General features: G+C 34.3%; 1 protein-coding gene across 2 annotated transcripts in view; it reads left to right on the forward strand.

Moving 5' to 3' along the window:
* The window catches only part of MNAT1 (MNAT1 component of CDK activating kinase), a 204417-nt gene that overhangs the window by 110418 nt on the left and 74865 nt on the right, over nucleotides 1–19134 (forward strand). For both annotated transcript variants that reach the window (XM_059182254.1, XM_059182253.1), the window contains one exon: nucleotides 18194–18315. In XM_059182254.1, the coding sequence (XP_059038237.1) occupies nucleotides 18194–18315 (122 nt within the window). The remainder of the gene's footprint in view (nucleotides 1–18193; nucleotides 18316–19134) is intronic.

Genomic DNA, 19134 nt, shown 5'->3' on the forward strand with positions numbered 1-19134 from the left:
CTTCATTCATCTGGAATAATATAAACCTTATTCACTGGAATGTACCTTGCAATGTGGCAGATTTTTTATTTTATTTTTTTATTTTTTAAGTCTTTATTTGATAGAGAGAAGGAGCATGGGGAAGGGCAGAGGGAGAGGGAGTAGGAGATTCCCAGCTGAGCAGAGAGCTAGACGTGGGGCTCCATCTCTGGATCCTGGGACCATGACCTGAGCCGAAGGCAGACCCTTAACTGAGCCACCCAGGAATCCCTCAGATATACTATCAATTATAAAGACAAACTCTTTTCCGGATGTAACATATTTGTTTTTTCCTATATCTATAAATATGAATAGCACAGTAGTTTAATTATTTTTTTAAAAGAAACTGACAGGGGCGCCTGGGTGGCTCAGTGGTTTAGGCCTCTGCCTTCGGCTCAGGTCATGATCTCAGGTTCCTGGGATCGAGCCCCACATCGGGCTCTCTGCTCAGCGGGGAGCCTGCTTCCCCCCCCCCTCTCTGCTGCCTCTCTGACTACTTGTGATCTCTCTGTCTCTGTCAAGTAAATAAATAAAATCTTAAAAAAAAAATAAAAGAAACTGACAATAACAAAGTAAAAGGGGAAGAGTGATTAAGTGATTAATTCCAAATATAAGATAAGCCTTAGAACTGGATATAGAATTGCCCAAAATTTTAAGTGGTCTGAAGACAAAGGGAGAATCATCTATTCTAAGTTACAAATACTAAAAAGTATTAATAACTCTTTAAAATCATTGAAGGATGACATAAGGAAAATTTCATTTTGCAGATAGTGGGAACCCTAAAAGTAACTCCATTCTTTATCAGGTTCACATTTTATAATAATTTCTATTGAGCAGATATTGTCTGCTTAATATATACATTAAAAAACCTTCGATCTTGCCATCAGTTGGAATTATTGGTGTCAGAAATCAAGAATTCAGAGTCAATCAAAGCCTTAAATCAACTCATAGTTAAGAAACAATCAGGTGCTTCCTTTACTAAAATAGCTTTAGATTAAGAAGCTTCCTAAATGTGACTTTGTATTTTGTATTACTATGGTGATAATATGTCAATGCATTTTTCTCAGTCAGAACATACTTTTCTTCAGTAAGAATCATATATCTAGAAAGTGTTATGAGACAAAGAAACTAAAGAGAATTTCTGATATGGTTTGTGTATATTAACAGTATACATAATATTGTATAATAATAGAGTTTTATCTGTGTTCTCTACATTTCATCTCCATTTAGTTAGGTGTGTATGTTTATGCATTTGTTTGGGTACAGAGGCATATTTAAAGACTGTTTTGGTGCTTTGGCCTATCTTGGTAAACATGAGGTGTTTAGCTAGAGACAGGGATATTGAAGGAGGGGTTAAAAATTCCAGTGGCTGCTAAGACTGGAGGTGGTCTTTAACATCCTGTCTACTTCTGAGATTGTCTGAATTTCATTTATAGACACTTAGATTTTAGTCAGGGCTTCTACCTTTCCAATCTTTATCATGGTACTTCAGTTGAGTCTTTGTGAAAAATGTTAATGCTTTTTGAGAGTCTTTTTTTATATAGGGAAATATGAAGATGAAAAAAATGGCCTAAATAATTTGTTGACACTTGCTAAGAATCCAAACACATTAAGCAAGATACAAAATGATCAGTGAATATTTCTTAGCGCATGACTTTAAAAGGTAACTGCTGGTTTGTATTTTGTCTGGAGAAAAAAGTTTTACAAATGTTCTTTTTGAAAGCAATAATAATCTAATAAAAACCAGATGTCCACTAAGCAAAATCATACAATGCAATTTCTTTCTTCCTAACACCTTAGAGATATCAGGAAGTTTTGATTGCAGTGAGATGCAGGTTGGTGACTTAAGATCACGGAAACACATTAGGAGTCAAGTCAGCAAGTTTGAGTGGAGTGTTTCCAATTAGGAGCATAGTATTACAGTGTTGTGGGCACATATAATGCCTGGGAAAGGCACTGGGTGCTGGGTAGGAATGCAAAAGGCAAAATGGGAGAAGTTAAAATTTTGGAAATTGGGAATTTTTGCCTGAGGTCAGGGTTGCTCCCAGGAAAGATGAAGTAAACTTCTTTGTTTTCTCTCCTATATTACTCCTAAGGCTCAAGACTAAATTTAAGAAAATTAATTTGCTTTATGTATTGTTGGCCTAGGATTGTACCATCATTTACAACTTTGTTTCTGTAGAAAGATGCTTTGAGTGAGTTCTAACTTATAAGCAGACTTTTGATGGGTGGTAACCCATTCACATGTTGATTGCCTGTGGTGATTTTATCTGGTGATGGTGACCAAGAAGAGATGGTCTGTGAAGATGGTGTAATATATTCCTTATCTTCATGAAGGTGATGATACAGTAGTAGTAGTAATAATATCGGTAGCATTTTTGTAGACACTTGACTCTCTATGTCCTTTAAATATATTTTATTTGATCCTTGTAAAATAATTTTTTACAAGTGAAACTGAGACTTGCTAAAGATAGTTGCTTAAGGTAGAGCTGCGCTTTGACTCTTTTTAGGCTCCAAAGCCTGTGTATTTTGCATGGTTTTTTATAAGGTGACACACAAAACGGGGAATTTAAAAGAATAGGATATTATAGGCAGGTAATGTATATGTTTGCATTCTTGATGGAAAGATGGGAAAGCTGTTGTAGTGTGAAGAACCACAATAAATGGAGACTGGAATTGTTCTTAAAGCTGCTTTAAGTTATTTGGAGGTTAATCTGGGTTAACCTTCTTGATGTTGCCACTTAGGGTTCTCTGGATGTTGTTTTTAATTATAGTTATGACTTAATCAAGAGTAGTTTTGGATATTTTGGAAATCATGAAGTATATACATTTCAAAATGAGTTAGAGAGCTTAGGCATTTTAAAAATACCACCAGTGTTGACATAGTATTGGAACATAGTGTAAAATCAGGTCTTGAGACTTTTTTACATATTTGATTCATACTCTGTAGTTATTCTCATCGATTTTAATATTGCCTCATGTGGTATAGATTAATATAATGAATGAAACTGGTTAGTAATTTTCTTGCATGCTAATTATGTCTAAAGATGTAATGCCTGCAAAAACACTTAACATTTAATATAATTCAGTTTTTTCTGAAAGATCATATATTCTGAGAAAAAATGTTTTGTTTCAGCAATGAATGAAAAAAATGTCCAAATTCATAAACTTGTACTTGTATGCTCTAGACAGAGGAAGAAAATATTAGGGATATAAACTGTTTAAAATCTCCTTTCTTTGAAGTGAAACAACATGGGGCGCCTGGGTGGCTCAGTGGGTTAAAGCCCCTGCCTTCAGCTTGAGTTATGGTCCCAGGGTCCTGGGATTGAGCCCCGCATTAGGCTCTCTGCTCAGCGGGGAGCCTGCTTCCTCCTATCTGCCTACCTCTCTGCCTGCTTGTGATCTCTGTCTGTCAAATAAATAAATAAAATCTTAAAAAAAAAAAGAATTGAAACAACATGAATATGTTGCTTAAAATGTTAAACTTTAATGAAAGAAATTTCTTATTTAACTCTTCAGTTATTTTGTTCTTTATGAAATATATTTGGTGCCATCTCTGAACATGTTTGTTTCTCTCAACTGTTGAACCCCTAATTCCTACAAATGTATCAGATTTTTTCACCGTTAAAAAATCAGTTCAATAGTCAATTTTTAAAAATAATTCTTCTTTAAAGACTTTATTTGGTATATAGAGAGAGATTACAAGTAGGTAAGAAAGGTAGGCAGAGAGAGAAGGGGAAGCAGGCTCCCTGCTGAGCAGAGAGCCCCATGCGGGGCTCGATCCCAAGACCCTGAGATCATGACCTGAGCCAAAGGCAGAGGTTTAACCCACTGAGCCACCCAGGCACCCCCAAAATAATTTTTTAATTATAATTTTTTTATTCCAGTAAAATACACATAACATAAAACTTACCATTTTAACCATTTTTAAATGTACAGCTCAGTGGAATTAAATACATTAATATTGTGCAACAATCACTACCATCAATGTCCATAACTCTTCCTCTTGTAAAAATTTATGCCTGTTAAACAGTACTCCCACCCCCTCCATAGCTCTACAGACATTTTTTTCAATTGTATGTATAGTTACTAATAATGAAAAATTGAAAAGAATTTAGAACAGGGAAATAGTCACCTGAATCAACATATCTTAGTTTTCTTTAATGAGCAATTAGCTGATAAGCTAGTTTGTACCTGACTTCCAGGATAGAATATTTTTGAGATTATATTAGTTTCTTTGTTTTCAGTAAGCCAAATCTTGATAATATATCAATTAGCAAATTCTGAAGAATTGATGTAAATGGTGTGGTAATTCCTGTTATAAGAGATACTTCTTAGAACTCCTGAACTCCTCTTTCCCCCAGGGTATCAAATCTGCTGTTGAATCGAGGAAGTTGCCTCGATACCAAGACTGGCAGCAGTCTTGTGTATCTGAGCTAAGTTCAGAATTGTCTAGAATGGGAAGTGTTTCTAAAACACTATGGGAAGGCTAATTAAAATAGAACTTTGGAAAAAAGAAAATAGAAAACAGTGTAGAAGTAAAGGTCAGTGTTTTCTGTCAAATGTTTTTGAAAGATTTATGTAAGAGTACTCTATTTTCAACCTGTTAAAATATGGATCCTTGAAGACGTATTTATTAATTGCATTGACCTTGCTAAAGACAGCAAGGCAGGTAATTATTTAGGTCGGAGTATTAGAAGTATTATTATTTTTGAATAAATATTAAGAAACTAAACTTAACATCTTGGTACATATGCTCTGTGTGTTGTTAGCTTTTTCCTAATGTAAAATGAATCTCAATATGCCGAATGATTGGTGACAAATAAGAAAGTCTTTGTGCAATTAAGAGAAGATCTGTTTACTTAAGAGCTCTCAAAGGTTGTAAAAGATTATACTTGGCTATATGTGAAGGATAAATGTTGTGCAATAATGCCCCTTAGTTCCCCTTTTATAATAAATCTCAGCTGTGTGTTCAGCACAAGGGCTCAGTGCCAAAAAGAACAGGTTCAGCTTGTCTGTGAGGATTTGCACCACAGTAAAGTGCACAACTGCTTTTGTAAAGGTCATTGTAGAGGTCACAGGCATGTATAGTTGAATGAAAGCAACTTTAAAAACATGGTAGAACAGATAGTATTATTTAAGATTTGAGAATCAATGTTAACTTAAACCATTAAAAGGATAGAAAAATCAAAAAGAACCCTCACATATTCACTTTCTGTTTCTGTTTTCAAAGGGATTTAAAACAATTTGTCAACTTGGGCCAGCATATTTTAAAATAACTTCATAATTGCTTTTTTCCCAAAGATTGATTTATTTTAGAGTGACAGCTGGGGGGGCAGGACAGAGAGGGAGAGAAGCAAACTCTCCGCTGAATGCAGAGCCTGCTGTGTGAGGCTTTTGATCCCATGGTACTGAGATCATGACCTAAGTTGAAACCAGGAGTTGGATGCTCAACTGACTGAGCCACCCAGGCGCCCCCATAATCACTTTCATAATAACTGTCCAGACTTGGAAACATTGACTAATGTTTGTTAAATTCTGAGGAGTGTTCTGAACAGAGTTCGTATAATAAAGGTAGGACATGACCATGGTAAAATGAGGTGTGTGTGTGTGTCTGTGTGTGTGTTGGGGCATGGGCCCAAAGGAGCATGGATGAATTCTAATGAAAATGCAGATGTGATCTAAAGGAGAATGTCTCCAGGGGTCATATTTCTTCTGAGGTTATTATTGAGTTAAAATTAACAACAAAGAAAATGCTGTCTTATATTTCTATGAATCTTTTCCTCTTGATATGTCACCAATTCTATATACATTTGTGGTAAGTGGAAATAACTCAGAAATAGCAGGTGGAGAGACTATAAGACCATGATTCCAGGCAATGCAAGTTTTGAGTTTAGTGTAATGAATACCAGAAAATGATAGAACTAAGTAATTGAGTAGCTACAAAGCTTACCTAGAGTTGTGTTTTACATGGAGTTGTATCTGGTCATAGAGTGACTGTTTCTTTTTCTTTTTTCTTTTTAATGGTGATGAAAATGGCAGGCAGCCATTGTTTTCAGTATAGAGATTAATTAGTAATCTGTTAGAATATGCTTCAGCAAATGCAGCTGATTGGCAGTAGCACCTGTCTCAGCAACTGGTAGAATGTTAGTGCTTTCATCAAGCATGTAATTTCCAGAAGGGCTTCAAAGCTGTGTTCATTAAAGTCTCCCATACTAATTACTTTCTTTGTCCTCTGGGGCACTGTTTTACTAAATGTGTACCTCTCTATTTTTATTTATTCATGTTGGTATTTATGTACATATGAAGATTATAAAATAATTTTTTTAATTTTTAAAAATAAATTATGTGGTAGTCTGTCTACTATTGTATTTGTGGAACCACCATTTATGCTTACTGAACACATAATGCTCCCACCTGAAAAATTTACCAGTATTGTGATTTCTGTGCATTGCTTTTGTAATTCATATCATAAATATAAAATATATCTGTAAATTTTGAAAAATGATCTGTTAAAGTATAGTAAAATGTGATTTAAAGGATGGGATATTATAATCAACTGTAGGTAGTTTATTTCTGCATTGTTAGGAAGTCTTTTTTCTAGTTGAAATAGTCTTTCTGGGCCATATTTCAAATTATATTCAATTTACATGGATTTATAGATAAGGCACCAGTGTATTATTGTTTGAGGAAGGTAGTATTTTTGCTTGTTATGAAAAGAAGCCTGAACTACTAAGAGAGTATTTAAAAGAGATGAAGAAAAAAATAAGGATGAAGCACATATCTTGGTATAGGTGAAATTTGCATCATTCTCAGTGTATTATGGAAGAATTGAATGTGAATATTTTCTGAAGGTAAAATTATATGTTTTAATGAATGAGGATAATTTTCATTTAAAAACTAATGATATACTAATATATTTTTTAAAGATTTTATTTATTTGAGACAGACTTTTTTATGTTTCATAAATATAAAGATAAGTTATGAAATACTTAACATAGAATCAGTTCTGGTGGTGTATCCTTTCTGTCATACCTTCACAGTGCCTATCATCCACTAAATGTTTGGATAAATAGCTGAATTTTCATATTCCAGACCTGTAACAGCAAAGTGCTTGGTGGATTTTGGCAGTATAGGCTTTAAAATCTGGGTAGGTTACTTGGCCTTGGGAAACATCAATTTCTTTTCCTGTAAAATAGGCAAAATAATAATTATTTCAAATGTATGTGTAGTGCCTAGTACAGTGCACAGCATATAGTAGATGTTTGGTAGACATTTTTGTGTCCTTTGCATGGAATCCCACTATTAATAATCATATTCTGTATATGCATGACTTTAGTAAAAGACAGTTTAGGCAAAACTGCAAGTGAAAAGGGAATCAGAGAATCCTAAACATTCTATTCTATTATGTATTTAGAATGTAGAGTTTGGGGTGCCTGGCTGGCTCAGTTTGTGGAACATGTGACTCTTGATCTCAGGGTTGTAGGTTTGAGACCCACGTTGGGTGTGATGATTGCATAAAAAAATAAGATCTTAGGGAAAAAAGGATGTAGCTCTAATTGCATGGTGGTTTTTGTGAAGGTGGTGGCAGTGCTGATGAGGGTGGTGTGGTTGTGTGTGGTTGAAGAGAGCAGTTTGGGATGGTTATAGTATTCATACCATTTGTTTCCTTTTAGGACAGAAGAAGGATAAACTCAGTTCCAGCTTGGCTTAGGTCTTTTTTTTTTTTTTTTAAAGATTTTATTTATTTGACAGACAGAGATCACAAGTAGGCAGAGAGGCAGGCAGATGGAGAGTGAGAGAAGGAAGCAGGCTCCCTGCTGAGCAGAGAGCCCGATGTGGGACTCGATCCCAGGACCCTGAGATCATGACCTGAGCCGAAGGCAGCAGCTTAACCCACTGAGCCACCCAGGCGCCCTTGGCTTAGGTTTTTACTTATTTTCTATAATGGAAATGACATGGGAACTGCTCGTTTTGTAGTTAAGTTATCTCAACTAGAATTAAGTTTGTTATATAGTTTTGGGGGATGATATCTTTGGAGTAGGGGATTGGAGTAAGTAGGATACTGTGGGTCATTACAAAACACTTGTTCATTCATAATGCAAACATTCCTAATATGTACCAAGCAGTGTACTAGGCACAGGAAGTTTAGTTCTGAATAAAGTGAGATTTCTTTAATTATTCAAGCTTTCTGCTACCTTTTCACTAAAAAATATTTCTCCTCCAGAAGACTAATAATCTTCCTTTATGGTATTTTTTGTTTTGCTAATATAATTGTAGTATTTGTAGGGAACTATATAAAGCAATTTTCTTACTTTATTACATTCAGAAATGTAGACTTATGTATAAATTGCCATTATGATTGATAACTAAAATTTCACCTAAAGTGGCAAGATAAGAATTCTTTCTGGGAACTGTTTTTGTAATTACTAAAAGCAAATTAACTAAAATGCTGTATGTCTGAAAAGTTTTAAAAATTTCCAGCAAATTCTGTTTTTCTTAAAATTAATGTGGACTCTTTTTTAAGGAGGCAAGTTTTGTCTCACCGAATAGTCTTCTTGATGCTTTTCTTTTCTGATCTTTTTATAGAAACAGATACGATTTGCTGGACACTCTGTCCTCTTGGCAACAAATGGTAGTTCAGTAGCAAGACAAGCATCAGAGAAAGAATGTAAAAATAATGCTTTCAACACTACCTCATTTATCAGTACTTAAGGAAAAATAAAACCTAGAACCGCAAAAATAAAAGAAAATAAAATATCTTCCCGGGACCCTATTTTTTCTTTAAGCTACTGCTGTATCTTTTCATTTTATCTTATAATTTAATAAAAATAATAATCACGTTTGCTCAGTGTTTCTACTTCCTCAATTCTCATTCTTTCTTCTATCATTTATATTCTTGCTCCTACTTTCACTACTGTACTGAAGCTGCCGTTAGAATTGAATTCCCTTCACTAGAAATGATCTTTCTTCCCTTCCATTTCAGCCCCATTCAGCCTTCATAGTCCATCTCAAATGTCATTTTTTCCCTAAGGATTCAGTTGAATGAACATTTAAATACCTGTCATAAGTAACCAAGTCGTATCATACATACATTTAACTTATTTGAATTCAACTAAAGTTGAAAACACAAAACTAGGGAGAAAAGTATGGTTGGCAAAAAGAAGCCAACTGCTTTATCTATCTGCTTTTGCACAGAACACACGGTCATCTATTCCAGTGCTGGAGGAAAAAGTAGTTTATTTATATAAAGCAATTACAGTATGTATAGAGCAATGTATAGTTTACTTTATGGGCTATTTAAGGGATTTTTTTGAGAGGTTATTTTGACCACTTTTTGCCTTTTTGCCTTCCTCTGACCTTAGAACCTTTAAGATGTGACTTCACTGTTGCAGCTTTGTTGAATTTAAGTCAGTCACATTACTTAGAGTCCTTCTATATAACATTTGGAGTTCTCTGATTTTTTAGGTGTAGAGCTATCTGAGGCAGAGATAACTAGCTTGTTAGTTTCTTTCCTGTCTTTGCATTTTTCAGGAGATAAATTTGTATAAATGCAATTTTAGTCAAAACAGGTAGAAGCATGGGGGGCAAATGCTATTCCTTTGTATTTCATGTTCATCTCTGTAGTTTGAGACCCTTGGCTTTCTGAAAACTAATGGCATATGTTCACAAACATATTGTTGAATTTAGTTTCTATATGAGCCATAGTAGTTCTACACCAACACAAAGGAATTTATAGAAATGCTTTTTAAAAAATATGTAGAGCTTGGTTATGATGATATTTGAGATATTTTATTAATATTAATCTTTTTAAAAGATATTGTTTCCTAATTTCCCCCCATTTTAAGTATCTACATATGCTAAATTTTAAAGTTTTTTCTCAAGGAATAATTTATGTTTGTGTAACAGTAAGAAACAAAATATAATAACAATACACACAAATATATTTGTATAACAATAATAATTTTAAAGCAATTATCATTAAAGGATGTTTTTCTCTGTGATTTTGAACACTAAATGTTGTATGTTGTAGTGAGGGAATTACAAATGACTTTAGTTAACAAAGCCTTAAAGTAATTCTACTATAGTAACTAGATTGTGATGAGGTTTCCAGGGCCAATGTGATAGAAATTGTTTTTGGAGACTTGGCTTAGGCAAGCAAGGGTATAACTCTTTTAGGACCATTTGCTTTCTAATGATGAACAAGAAGCTCAAGCCCAGCTAGATATAGAAATTCTTCTTTAATGTTTTAAAGCATAGATTACATATTTGAATGGGACTGATCATCACTAAAGAACTAGGAAAATATGGTGCTATTCCTAATGTATTCAGGATGAGGCATTTTTCATACTCTGAAAAAACCTGCCTTTTTTTGAGAAGGAAAATTCTGGAGAAAAATTGGTCCTGTAACTATTAGGCACCGTATTTTAAAAGATAGGGAATACTCATAAAGGCTGATTTGTGAGAATCAGCATTAGAAAGCTGAAAAGAGCAAACCGTATAATTTTTATTTTTATATTTTTTAATTTTTAGAAAAAGGTATATTCTCTTCTTTACAAAACATGCATTCAGAAAGAGAATGTAGTCTCATGATTCTAGTAGAGACTTGAGAACTGGGGATTCATGCTTTTTTTCTCACTGGCTGTTTCTCTGGTCATATTTAGAATAAAATTATTCTACATTAAATTTGGGGAAAATTATTTTTATTTTTATGACATATTATGAGGTAGTGGCTTTTTTCTACTTAGTGGTCATGAAGTCATAGCAGGTTAGATCTGGAAGAACATCTAGACCAACCCCAAGTTCACTTCCTACATCCCCATTTTAGATTATGAAAATGAAACTGAGAATTTTATCACCTCGTTCATTTTATTTTATTTTTTAAAAATAAGATTTTATTTTTAAGTAATCTCTATATCTATATATCCTGTGTGGGGCTCAGACTTACAGCCCTGAGACCAGGAATCACATGCTCCACCAACTAAACCAGCCAGGCGCCCCTCCCTCAGTTCATTTTAGTTTAGAGGCAGTGCCAACATAAATATAGAGTTACCTCTTACCGTGCAGGGTCTTATCCCTCATTGACCTTAATACTGTTTACTATAACTTTTTGAAAGAAATTAGAGAAAGCCATTTGTATGGGGGGAAAAATGAATTGTACTTACCATAAAATTCTGCACGACCAGGAAGTTATTACTATGCAGCTGTTGCAGCGATGACAAGCTGATATCACCCTAGAATGACCAGAACAGCATAGTATAAAAATTGTTCTGCTTGCTACCCAAAAAATTTAAGAACAACTGAATTACCAAGAAAATATTACTTAGAGTGAGCAGATAGAAGGCAGTGCCAGGTATATAATTCACTATGCTATTGCAAAATTGTGTGAGAATCCATACACACACCACACAATTAAAAAAATCTATCTATATCCATATACAGATGTGTACATATATATATGCACAAATGAAAAACACATGTATGTATGTGCACATACATATTTAAATTATTAGGACACTAACCAACATAGAAATAGTATTTCAGAAAAAACAGTTGATCTTCTAAAATGCACCCAAAGATACTTTCTTTGGAAATAATAACCAGGATTGTAGTGGTTTAATGCTTCAAGAACACTGAAATATTCAGGTTTTTAATTCCCTTTGGCAGTATGACACACCCTGTAGGATTTGATAAATTTAAGATGTGAAAGGATTTAGTTTATGAAGACAACTACCACTATCACTGTTTTCTTTCTTCTTCTTTTTTTTTTGGTTTGTTTTTTGTTTTTGTTTTGCATTTAGATAATTCAGAGACTTAAAAGTAGAAAGCACAATCTCATCAGAAAGTTATTGGAATATAAGCTCCCTGAGTGCAGGGCTTGTATCTGTTTTGATCACTGCTGGAGTTTTTACTTTTGGACATAGAGTTAGTATTCAGTATTTGTTATGTGAATGGGTGATGATAGCCACGGGATACCACAGTATCATCTGAAAATTTTTTAAAATGAATTCTTAAGTGGCTAAAGACACCTTTCCAGCCTAGGGATAAAAAGCATTCACGGGCTTTCTGAAGTGGGTAAGTGAAAGAAAACAATATTAAAGTGTGGAGAAGGTGAAGTTGTATTCCTTATGTGCCTTTATAGTACATGTGATTAACAAAATTTCAATTGTTTATGCTTAGTAAGAGCATTCTTAAATTTATAGAATATGGAAACCTGACTCTTAACAGTTTTCCTAGTGTTCATATTGGTATACCTTTTGGCCATTCATATGCCCTTTTATATTATTCAGGGTTTGAACAAAGCATCAAGTAGTTCTTTCTTGCCAGGCACTGTGCTGTACACATTGCAGCGAACATGGGGCTTTATAGTCTAATGGGAGAGATAGATGTTAAACAGATAACTCTATACAGTTTAACAAGCTTATAGGGCTTATTAGCAAATATACTAAAAATGAGACTAGCCTGGCAAGTAAGTCATTTAAGCAAGACAGAAAAATGAAGAGTCCTTAAAATTGTGTTGAAGGATTTTCAGAATCATTCAGTCTATCACCCTTAATTACTAATACTTTATAAATTACAGCCTCTTCTATGGTACTTAGCAAAAAATTATATACTGATTTTATGAAAGGATGTTTTCATTTTTAGTATTTTTCAAGTTTCTATTTATTTTTTTTTAAAGATTTTATTTATTTATTTGACAGACAGAGATCACAAGTAGGCAGAGAGGCAGGTAGAGAGAGAGAGAGAGAGAGGAGGAAGCAGGCTCCCCGCTGAGCAGAGAGCCCGATGTAGGGCTCGATCCCAGAACCCTGGGATCATAACCTGAGTGGAAGGTAGAGGCCTTAACCCACTGAGCCACCCAGGCACCCCTCAAGTTTCTATTTTAATTTCAATTAACATCCAGTATTATATTACTTTTAGGTGTACAATATAGTGATTCAACAATTCCATGTATCACCTCGTGCTCATCACAACAAGTTCATTCTTTCATTTTTAGTATTTTTATTATTGCTTATTTCAACAGCCTTATACTAATGATTACGATCATTAATATTGCTATTGCTATTGCTTTATTTTTATTAGAAAATAATATATTTTCTTTAGTAATGTTATTGTAAATGGTTGCTACATTCCAAAAGTGTGTGTGTATCTCTTTTACTTTCCTCAGTAATCACATCCTCAGTAAAACTTTTTTTTGTTTGTCTTTTTGATTATAATCAATCTAGTGGGTGAAGTGGTATTTCGTTGTGGTTGTAATTTGCATTTTTCTCAAATGTTGAGCATCTTTTCATGTACTTCTTTGCCATTTGTGTATCATCTTTGGTGAAATGTCCATTAATTCAGCTGTGATAGATCACTAGTGCATCATGTAGTTTGATTTCCTTAATCTGATAATTTGGATAATATAATACTTACTGTCTTGGTGGAAATAGCACATTCAGTTACTAATTTGCATCCAGATTTGAGATACTCTTTTGCCTCCAGTCACTTAAAACTGCCAACACTGGGGCACCTGGGTGGCTCAGTTGGTTGGGCATCTGCCTTCAGCTCGGGTCATGATCCCAGGGTCCTGGGATTGAGCCCCACGTTGGGCTTCCTGCTCAGTGGCAAGTCTGCTTCTCCCTTTCCTTCTGCTTCTCCCTCTGCATATGTGCGCATGCTCTCTCTTTCCCAAATAAATAAATCTTACTCAAAAACAAAAACAACCCCCCAACACTTTCCTCATAGGACTTGCATGACATTTTGTCTATTGCTGACTTAATTTTAATTTTAATTATGTCAATGATTGCCTGTAAGTTCTTTCCCAGCTTTAGATTTGAGAAATTCGGCATCTCTCTCCACACCAAGTTTTTTTGGGGAAAGATTGATTGACTGTTACAAAGCTAAGTTGTGCATCATTTATGAACTTTGTTTTTATCATTCTCATGGTAAACAGAATTACCACTGAGTGATGTTTACTGTTCTCTAAATGCCATAATTAAAAAAAAATCCTTTTTGAGCCTGCGTTGTTTTGACCAAATCTAAGTTATTAGAATTTGTATAAAAATTTATCTTGATCTAGGGTTTACTTACTAAGATCAAACTTTTAAATTGAGCAACCATCACTATATTATCTAAAAATAAGATATTAAAAATTATATGGTAGAACCCATACTGACAGGAATTAGGAGATTTGACTCTTACTACATGACTTTTGGAAAATTTATATTTTAAATGGTTCTTTTTTCATAAAATAAGGAAGTTAGGGGAGAAGAACACACTTTAGAATCTAACAGAACTGGCTTCTAATTCTCAACCTGCCATTAATACAGAGTGACCTTGCCAAGTCACATATATAAACCCCTGTTCCTTATCTGTAAGGTAGGAGTAATAGTATTTATCTCATAAAACTGTTATGAATACTAATGAAATAATGCATAAAAAGTCCTTAGACCAGTTCTGGGCACTGAGTAGATAATGTTAACTGTTATTATATTAGGTGATCTTTTATGTGCCCACAAACTTGCAGAAAAGATTTTGCATTATATGATTTCATAACTTTAGTAACTTGGGCTTTATTGTTGGTATTTAGTGAATGATCACTTTTAGTATGTTTCCACTGTAATGGCTTAAGAGAGTCTATCTTTTTGAATATTATTTTCTTTGGAAAGTGTTCTAGCTCTTGAAAATACCCATTGCGTATCATCTTTTCTGGGCCTTGCATGATTTATAAAATGCAAATGGAGTAATTCAGTAGGACTCTAAATTTTCTTCCTTTAATTTTTGTAATTTTTCTTTTTCACCCTCCCCCCCCCCCCCCCCCCCCGCCTAACAATGTGAATTTTTTTATCATAATATTCTGGGATTTTTATATCATATGGCAGGAGAATTTAGTACTTCGCAGCTTATGAAGAAGATACTTTGAAACAGGAATGTCAAAATGTCACTCAAAATAACTGGCTTAGGCAGTCCTTTTCTTAACCTGTGTAACCCCCTGTGCTCAGTTTCATTGTTCACAGATTGGATTTTTGTGAGATAGTGTAAGATTTAGTTTGACAGTCTGATGTTTATTTAGAAAAGCTGTGAAACATATGGAGGTTAAGGGTTAAAATAATGTTAACAGACTTTTCTAGGTATTTCACTTCTTTTTTTCCTGTGTATTACTCTCGCCAGGTAAATGAGTAAATAGAATATCTAAAACCCATTTTTTAAAAATTGTGATAAAATATGTATAACATAAATTTTACCATTTTAACTCTTTTTAAGGATATGTGTGTTTTTTTTTTTTTTAAAGATTTATTTATTTGAGAGAGAATGAGCAAGAAGGGAAGACTGAGTGAGAATCTCAAGCAGACTCCATGCTTAGCTGGAGCCCACCAACATGGGGCTCTATCTCAGGACCATGAGATTATAACCTGAGCTGAAACCAATAGTCAAATGATTGACTGACTCCACCATCTAGGGCCCCCAAGTATATGGTTCTTGATATCAAATACATTCATATTGTAGCGTATCCATCTCCAGACTTTCTCAGACTTCTCCAACTACAACTCTATACTTATTAAATACTAACACCCCATCCCCTTCTTGCCTCACCCTAGCTTCTGGCAACCACTATTCTACTTTCTGTTTCTATGAGTTTGACTACTCTAGTAACCTCAGGTAATTGGAATCATATAATGTTTGTCTTTTTGTAAGTGGCTTTTTTCACTTAGCGTATTTTTAAGATTCACCTATGTTTTAACATGTGTCAAAATTTCTTCCTTTTTAAGGCTAAATAATATTCCATTGTGTGTATATGCCACATTTGGTCTATTCATTCATCCATCCATGGATACCTGGATTGCTCCTGTGGTTACTGTGAATTATGATGCTGTGAACATGGGTGTGCAAATATTTGTTCTATTCTTGCTTTTACTACTTTTGTGTATGTACCCAAGAATGGAATTTTTGGCTCGAATGGTAATTCTGTAGTTAATATTTTGAGGAATCATGATCCTGTTTTCTATAGTGGCTGTGCCATTTTACATTCCCATCAGCAATGCACATTGGTTCCAATTTTTATACATCCTTGCCAAAACTTGTTATTTTCTGTGATTTTTTTTAAAAAAAGATTTTATTTATTTATTTGACAGACAGAGATCACAAGTAAGCAGAGAGGCAGGCAGAGAGAGAGGAGTAAGCAGGCCCCCCCTGCTGAGCAGAGAGCCCGATGCGGGGCTCCATCCCAGGATCCTGGGATCATGACCTGAGCTGAAGGCAGAGGCTTTAACCCACTGAGCCACCAAGGCACCCCTATTTTTTGTGGTTTTATTTGTTTGTTTGTTTTGAATAATAGCCATCCTAAATAGTCATGGGTGTTAAGTGGCATATCATTGTGGTTTTGATTTGCATTTTCTTAATGACCAGTGTCATTAAGCATCTTTTCATGTGCTTAATGGCAGTTTGTATATCTTTGGGGGAAATGTCTGTTCAAGTCCTTTGTCAATGTTTGATGAAGGACTTTTGAGGTCACCTTGTCAGGGAAGCTATTAATACATGATAGTGAACTAGCTAGGGTGATGCTAAATGGGATTAAAACTTGTTGAAGAGAAAAACCGCAAGTCAGATGCAAACACTGTCATGTTCCTCACTGAGTCAGTTGCACTTTAACACTTTTAAGTCATGGTTTTTATTTGTTAATTTATGTAAATAAAAGAGAAAAATGTACTGTATTAGTAATTTAGGGGAAAAGGAAACTAAGGGAGGTAACAACAGAAATCAACTAGAAAATGGTAGAACAAATAACTAGAGGAGCTAGTTTTTGTTAAAAAGTTAGGAAATAAAGAACTTGATGAACACTATACAAAGATAAAGAACAGAACTAGACTTAGAATCTGAAAACATGAACAATATAAAAAATAGGGATTTTTGAAAAATAGAATCCATGCTCAGCAAAAAAAAAAAAAAATCTACGCTCACATGTATGATAAACCTCAGTTTAATGATGTTATATGGCTAAATGGCATTTTATTTTGTATCTGTGTAATCAAATACAGTGCTTTTCTTTTGGTTATTCAGTAATTATTTGTTTTCAGAAAAATCCTAGATGTTTTATTCAATTTAGTTTATAGCACAAAATCCCCTGTGTGTGTATGTAAGTAGATATCATATACACATTTTTGGTAAGTAACCTTGATTTCATTGTGAAGACTTAAGAGAGTGGATGTTTATGTAGCAAAATTTTGTGGAGGATAATTTCATTAGTGTTTTTCCCTAATTAGGGCTTTCAAGAAAACACTGATTTTACCAAAATTCTCAGAGCTGTGTAATAAAGTAGGAAATGTGAGGAGAGACTGAGCTTTTATATTTGCTGAATTCTACCATTTATGTTGAATAGCTATATTCTTTAAGTCTGAATTTGAATTTAATGATGGATTTGGCTTGCTGCTTTTATTTTTATTTATTTATTTTCAAGATTTATTTTTTTATTTGAGAGAGTGAGTGAGTGAGAGAGAGAGAGAACACACAAGCCTGAAGAGAGGCAGTAGGAGAGGGAGAAGCATACTCCCCACTGAGCAGGGAGCCCGATGTGGGGCTCCATTCCTGAGATCATGACCTGAGCTGAAGGCAGCTGCTTAACCAACTGAGCCACCCAAGTCCCCCAGTTTTCTTTCAAATTATATGTAAATTACTATATAAAACTAGTTTAGGTTTATAAAAGTATGAAATGTGGATTTCAGTAATATAATGAATTGTACCCATGAATTGGCAGACTTCATGGATAATATTTTTAAATTTTATTTCCTTTTAAAATTACTCTACACCCTGTATGGGGCTCAAACTCAGGACCCTGAGATCAACACTTGTATGCTCCACTGGCTGAGCCAGCAAGACCTCCCCATGGATATTTTTATTTTTTATTTAAAAATTTTTTAAAAGAATTATTTATTTATTTTAGAGTAGGGGAAGGTCAGAGGGAGAGGGAGAGAGTTCTAAGCAGACTCCATGCTGAGCAGGGAGCTGACTCAGGGCTCAGTTCTAGGATCCTGAGATCACAATGTGAGTGGAAACCAAGAGTCCAATGCTTAACTGACTGTGCCACCTAGGTGTCCCAGGATAATATTTTTAAAGTGAGGAAGGAGTTTTGTCTGAAAAGATGTAGTAATATGGAAGTATTATTAACAGGTATCGCTTTCCTTCATTTTTCTAACAGGGTCAGCATATTTCATTAGCACCTGTTCAAAAGCTTGAAGAAGCTCTATATGAATACCAACCACTGCAGATAGAGACATGTGGACCGCAAGTTCCTGAGCTTGAGATGTTAGGAAGACTTGGGTAAGTGTCTAGGGACTTCTTTTTGATGGACTAATGTTTGGCTTATCTGTTAATATTTAAGTTTATTTAAGTTTAAGTTACACTTTTAAAAAAATTCTTAGATTTTGAAGTTTAGAACTTTACTCTTTTGTGAAAAATGAATGCCTAACAGTAAGTGTACACATTTTTTGTATGTTTCATTAGGTCTTTTAAGATTAAGATTGGTTTGTATTTTCTTTTTTAATGATGTTGTTGGCAGCTATATCGAAGTAACTGTTCATTTGCAGCTTACTCTGTAATTTTTTAAAAATAGGAGCTTAATTTAGTCATTAGTAAGCCAGTAAATATATGAGAGTTGACTTTGCCATGAAAAAGAGTAGATGTATGCATTGTCTGCTATTTACAGTATAACTATATTTATGAGAAAGGAGCCACAAAATATTTTAGTCAAAGGTATAATGTATGGCTGGCCCAGTGGCTCAAAAGCCATATTATATGCATCTGTTTTGGAAATGAACCTGGGATGGTGACAGTTTTGAGCGATGGAGATGATCACAGTCTGTCTCAGGGAAGCAGGTGGTGTCTATAGTATACTTGAAAAGTGTAAACCAGACTTCATTGGGGAACAATTCATGTCTGAGTCTGGTATCTCAAGTTAAAGTTTTGAATGAAAAGATGATCTAGAAACCTTTGCTTCTTAGCAAAGTAAAATAATGTAAAGAATATAATGTGAACAGAAATAATGGGTACAGTGAAACAAGTGATTAAAAAGTAATTTAATCAGCAAAAGTTTTAGCAGCAAAAACAAGATAAATAATAAAACAAAAAAAACCCCCAAGA

This window comes from Mustela lutreola, chromosome 7 (assembly GCF_030435805.1).
Source record: "Mustela lutreola isolate mMusLut2 chromosome 7, mMusLut2.pri, whole genome shotgun sequence".
In the NCBI taxonomy this organism is placed as follows: domain Eukaryota; kingdom Metazoa; phylum Chordata; class Mammalia; order Carnivora; family Mustelidae; genus Mustela; species Mustela lutreola.